General features: G+C 45.4%; 1 protein-coding gene across 1 annotated transcript in view; it reads left to right on the forward strand.

Moving 5' to 3' along the window:
* LOC121589766 (eye-specific diacylglycerol kinase) overlaps positions 1 to 5,341 on the forward strand; it is a 130,062-nt gene extending 124,721 nt beyond the window's left edge. The window contains exons 18-20 of the mRNA XM_041908888.1: positions 1 to 133; positions 1,683 to 1,846; positions 1,976 to 5,341. The exon at positions 1 to 133 is cut by the window's left edge and continues 28 nt beyond it. Coding sequence (XP_041764822.1) covers positions 1 to 133; positions 1,683 to 1,846; positions 1,976 to 2,022 — 344 coding nt within the window. The 3' untranslated portion in view covers positions 2,023 to 5,341. The remainder of the gene's footprint in view (positions 134 to 1,682; positions 1,847 to 1,975) is intronic.
* The last annotated feature ends 1,075 nt before the right edge of the window (positions 5,342 to 6,416 follow it).

Below are 6,416 nucleotides of genomic sequence, written 5' to 3' on the forward strand. Positions count from 1 at the left end.
CTCTTCTCTCCATCGACTCGACCGGCCAGACTGCCCTGCATCACGGTGCCCGCTGTGGCCACAAGGACATCGTACGCTATCTCATCTCTTACGCACCGAACTCCATCATCAACATGATAGACAACGAACGTAAGTAGGCAGTGATAGTGACTGCGGGATGGGACAGTGAAGTGAGAAATGCAAAGAATGTAATCTAATTGAAAAACTGTAGCTACTGGATTATAGTATCTGGTCCGTTAAGACCTGATAGTTTTATCGGAGATTCATTCCTTCACTGAGATGGGTGCAGGTACAGTCTATGTATTAAAATAAAGCAAAGAATGATTCCATGTCCTGTTTGGGTTAAGGAACAGTTCCAGAACCAGTTTGTGTTCGTGAACAGTTCTAGGGCCTGTAGCGGTTTACGACCTGTTCTAAAACCGAAAAGGGGGTTCTAGTTCAGTTCTAGGACCGGCATCGGTTCAAAATCAGTTCCAAGATTGATATAGCAAAGAGATCAGCTTGAGGACTGTTTTTGATGGAGTTTTTGAGCTCTGGGATCGTATTAGGTTCATGATCAGTTCTAAGAATAACTATGAGTTCAGGAATCTAGCAGGATCGGATAGTTTCAGGATCATAGATTCAAGATCATTCCAGTCTGATCCAGGGTTCCTGGTCTGATCTGTTATACTACAGCTTTGGTCCTGGAGCTGATATTTATGTTCCAGGATCAATAGGGGTTTAGAATCACTTTCAAAATATAATGTGAGGAGGAGCATGGGTTCAGGACAGTTCCAAGGATTGGTAGGGCTCAAGATCAGTTCTAGGACCAGTATGGGTTCTAATTGGTGAAGGGAAATTGAAGTTTTCGTCTGAATCTGTTCCAGAAAACTTGGGATTTAGAAGTATTCTAGAATCGATTCGGATATTGGCTCCACAAATTGGTTTCGGAATCGAAATCGTCTCCGCAATCGGAATCGGCTCCGAGATCCGAATCAGCTCCGGAATCGGAATCGGTTTTTGCATCTCTATGAGAACAGACATTTGTGTCCTATCCTGCTACGATTTTGTTGCAGCATTTTGTTGATAGCATTCACGGGTGGATTCCGATTTCAAAACCGACACAAATATAGTTTCCGGAATTGATTCGAGAATCTGAGTCGGCTCCAGAATTAGCTCCGGAGTTTCGGCTCCGGAATCGAAATCAATTCCAGTATTGGAATTGGCTCCGGTATTGAGTCCGAACACGGAATTGGAGCTCCCACCACTGATTCTGGATTGTAGATCCATTCTGCTACAGCTACGGGTCTGGAACTGATGCTGGAAGTTCCAGTTTCAAGATCAGTGTGAGCTTAAGATCAGTTTCATGACGTCACTGGTTGTATTTAGGTTTTACAGCTGTTAGCTGTCGTAGTAGTTGGTAAAGCAATAAGGAACTAACCAGTTCCGGCCGAGCTTTCCTCTTTCCAACATTGCAAGTGAATGTACGCTTTTGTCCACTGTAACACCTTGCACCAATATCGCTCCCCCTTATCTGGTACGAAGGACCAAATGTGGGACGACTAAGAGGTGTTAACACTTCAGATTGATTTCTTCTCGCTCAATCGCCCCGATCGTCCGCTATCAAGCCATCAGAACCGGGCCCATTCTTCATCCGATTAATTACGACCCATTAAGTCTCTCCGTCTCTCGCCTCCCAACAGGGGACAAACGGCACTGCATAAAGCGGCCGCCGGACGGCAGCGCAGCATCTGCTACATGCTCGTCGCCGGCGGTGCGAACCTCAACATCCAGGACAATGACGGCCGTACCGCACGCATGCTCGCCTCCAACGCGGACGACTTCGAGCTGGCATTCTACCTCGAGAGTGAGTACCTAGCACCTTGTTTCACATTTTTCCTCAGCGAACACCCCATTGCCGAGTGAGATTTTTAACCAAAACTTTGAATGATTTCCCCTTTTTCCTGCCCCTCCGTACTGCCTGTCCCTCCGAAAGATCAAGAGCAGTTTCAGCTTATCGACTTCCGAAGCAACAACATCTGAAGTGCAGTACAGAGCACACTAGCCCACATCCTCTTCCCACCCTCTCCCGGCGACCGATAGTGATAGAGGGGAAGGAGGGGTAGGGGTTTACTCGCTGCCATGGCTAATTTATACTGCTCACGAAGGGATAGGGAGAAAGGAATGCCAGCAGCAGCAGCAACAACAATCAAACAATACGTCGTTCCAGGCCGAGCGTGGCGTATCGGTACGATCTCGCTCGCACCCACAACCCACAGGGGGGGTCGATCGCTTTTCCGATCTCGAAGACAAGACCAAGCGCGTCCCCCCAAATACCACGTAGCGTGCCGTCAGTCCTGCCACGGAGTCCGTCCCCCGTACGAATTATTCGCCTTTTGTTTTGTGTTTCTGGCCGTGCAACGGAGTGCGGTTTGACGTTTTTTGTTCGATAGTGTCGATGGTTCGAGCGGCGATAGCAGTGTGTGGCGCGTGATTGCAGGCGTGACCACGTGGTGATAGTAAGAGAATACCGTGTGGAAGAGAGACGGGGAGCAAAGCACATCGAACCGAGCGGAGCGAAAGAAGTGACACAGCGGACAGCAGCGCCCAGCAAATGGAACTGGAAATAATACAACACACACACACGTACACTCAGCCACATGTACGCTCATGCAGGCACGCACTGCACACTAACATGGTATCACACGAAAAGAGCCGGCACGTAGCCTAGCGTTTGCGGCACAGGACAGTATGAATCTCTCGGCCAAACTATTTCAACGTACTATTAGCTATTATCACAAACGCCGATACATCACCAACACTACTACTACTATTAGCGTTTGTCTCCTGTACCGGACCGTGCGCTGCACAATTCTACTGATGTGGGTGTATGTGTGTGGAACTTTTTGTGCAGCGCGTGGTCCACCAAACTAGCACTAGATGTTTGTCACTTACACACACGCAGAGAAACCCAAACCATAAACACAGCGAATTTTGCGGAGTGGGAGATATCTCACAAAAACTCACAACTGTCAAAACAAAGTGTGTGACGATTTGCTGTGACGGAGCAGCAGATAGAGCAGAGCAAAAACTAAGAAATAGTAAAAAGAATACAAATACATATACCCATATAAGCATATATTTTAATACAACCGCCCTTTAAAACTGTATAGTAAGTAACGCCGCAGCAAGCGTTACTGTAGCGTGGCACCAATAGGCGAACGGCCACGCATAGCGACAAAAAGCCGGACAAACCAAACCAAAAAATAGGTTGACTATGCCGTCGTGACGTCATTTGACGTTTTCGCTGTAATAGTGTAGTGGTGATACAAGTTCTAGGGAGGTAAAAAGCTAAAACTCATGTTTGTAGTTTATTGCTTTTCCCATTTAGTGTTTCGTCCTGCAGTCCTGCTTTGGTTTGTGAAACGTACGTTTTATGTCAGCCATTTTGAGAAATAACGTTTGCACGTTAAAACAAATAAAATGACTTCTATTCGGATGGCTATAGGAAAAAAAACTAAAACATACAATTCCTTTTCATAAACTTCGCTTCATGAGTAATAATTTAAAATTACTTGGAAAAATAAATATAAAACATTGCAAGCAATTTCCACCATGGTGGACGAAGACATGAGTGTAGACATGTCGTTAAGTTCTCACTTCGATTTTTACAGTTTTCGTGACAGAATTGTTAGAGCTTCGGCATCATGTCGGTCCAGAAATTCTCGATGAGATTTCTGCCATGATTGCTTCGAGTTGTGGCGCCATTGGCTGCCGCAGCGAAACCAATTTCACCACGCAATTTCACCTTCCTGTCATGTATGTTCTTGTTTCCCAAGTACTTTTTCACTACATGTAGCGATGTAGCTTGCGATGATGTCCGCTTACGTCGTAGTGTGGAGTGCCGTTCTTTGATCGCAAACGCTTCCGAACGAAGTTGCCTCACTTGTTTGGCCGTCACGGTTAGAGGTCGACTGATAGAGGACTGTCAAATGTTGTCTGCTGACTCATGGGATACTATTGTTGAAAGTGAAATCATGAAGTCGATAGAAATTGGACTGCATTTTTTTAGTAATTGTTCATTATCCCATGATCTTTCTTCAAGGGAAAAGTTCTGTTTTTTATATGTTATTACAGTTTGTTAGTCAGCCGTTTTTGCCAAAGTTTGTCTAAGCATGCTGTCGCTGTGTCGTGGCCACGCACCAAATAGTGTGATGTTTCTCAATGTCTAGTTGTGCCCATAAGCCAAACAAAAAAAAAACAAAACAAAACAAAACAAAAATGGCATCCATAGAGTCTAGGTTTCGTCAAGCGCAAGGCACATCCAAAACAACCAAAACAAAACACCCTCACACGCAACCACACGCTCCCAATGTCTAAATTCCAGTTTTACTCCCCCTCCTTTCTTCCTCCTATCCATTCTTACCCGCATACACACACGCACACACACACACACATACAGACAGACAGAACACACGTGGACGATGTAGTAGCGCGATACCGTAAAGTCACCGGTACCTGCTTTGTGAAGAGTAGAACAAAGGGATGTAACCAAAACAAAAGTATCTAACCTAAAACAAAACAATCTGGACGAACGTCACACACGTGGTAGTTGCTGATAGCGAGCGAGAGGGAGAGAGAGTAGCTGTCAAAGCTTGGGTCAGTGGTTGGACGGTCTGAATCGAAGAGAAAGGCAAAGTTGCGTGCCCTGCAAAAGGATACTTCTGCGGTATAAAATAAACAGATTACTAAGAAGGTTTGCAGAACTGAGACACAGCACTAATGTCATCGGAATCTCGAGCATCGTGCAGGAGCAGTCGCGGAGCAGTAGTGAGTAGGAGTAGTTTGAGCAGGAGCGCTAGTGCTAAGAGAATTTCTTCATAGATGATGATTATATACTTATACATGCATATTATACTTATACATAAATATATATATATATATACACAGATGGGCAGGCCACAGGGCCCCTTCAGCCCTTCACACTCCCCCCCCCCTTTTCCCGTCTCCCACGCCTCCCCCACATGGACGTTAGGTAATTATTCCTCGTCGATAGTTCAGACTCTAGTCAAAAATCATAGTTTTTATTAAGGCTAAACAATAGCAAAAACAACAACAACAACAAAAAAGACCACGTTTTTGTCTCATGATATATTATATATATTTAATATATTATATATAAACATATATCTATGCGATGTTACTCAATGTGTACCAACTCAAGATCAACGAAACGTTCAATAACATGCGATACTGGTATGAACAGGCGGCAACGGCCTCTTTTCAACCTATAAAGATACAGTGAGAGAGAAAGCGAGAGAGAGAGAGAGAGAGAGAGAGAGAGAGAGAGAGAGAGAGAGAGGAATGAAGAAGAAGAAAGAAAGACAAGGAGATGAATGGAGGGAGAGAGAGAGAGAGAGAGAGAGAGAGAGAGAGAGCAAGAGAATTAGAATATTTTTCACACGGCTGAAAAAACAGCTACGCAGCGCCGTTTCTAGTAAGTCTGCACCAAAGGTTCACAAGATATTCTTATGAAACACATACACACACACATACATACATACATATATATAAATGCACTTACACAACTTTCCCTCTCCATTACCCACTGCACTGGATGAAGGTCGCCGCACTGTACGAGGACGCGCGCACGTAAAAAGCTCGCGTCACCCTCCGCGTCAGGTGTGCCACAGAATGCAAAACAAAACAAAAATTAAAGAACGTTGTCTGTCATGGGGTGCGGTGGGGTGGAGGTGTGGGAGAAGTACTCCCCTCGGCGCCCGAAACCTGATTAATGATCGCAACCTGAGCCGCGCCGCCCAGCCGAGTGTCTATCCGACTCGCAAGATTGGCGCGGAATCGCGCGTGAACTGGCAGGTTCAACCACCTCTGCAAGCGTGGTACCGGTTCACTGTTTCATTCCCCTGTGTGTGTGTGTGCGCTTTGGTACGGTTGGCGCCAAAATTGCGGACAAAGAATGGATGACTTGGCGGATTCTTGTCGCGTGTGATAGATTGCGTTTGATATGGCGTCACCCACCGCACGGGGCTGCTTTGCATGCTTTGCGCTGCTGGAAGTTTTTGCGTTCGGTTGGAAGGGCACCTACCTACCCTACACCCCTGTGCTGTAACCCTGCACGTAATAGAAAATAGGAACTTCTCTCTTGCCTCCACTTTTTGGCTACAATTCCACTCAAGTAGGTTTTTACTATAATTCTTACCTTTTGTATAGACGACCGAGTTTTTTTAGTGATACACCTTTTTCTTCCCAAAAAAAAAAAAACACACACACGAATAAAAGAAAAACAAATCTGTGCCTTTTCTCTTACTCACCACAAAAAAGTGTACTCACCGTCCCCCGTCCCCCTCTTTATGAACGATTTGGCTAGGAATTAGATAGTTGTGTACTGTACTTTGGTCGTATGCCGTACGATTGTT

The sequence above is a fragment of the Anopheles merus genome, chromosome X, assembly GCF_017562075.2.
Source record: "Anopheles merus strain MAF chromosome X, AmerM5.1, whole genome shotgun sequence".
Classification (NCBI taxonomy): domain Eukaryota; kingdom Metazoa; phylum Arthropoda; class Insecta; order Diptera; family Culicidae; genus Anopheles; species Anopheles merus.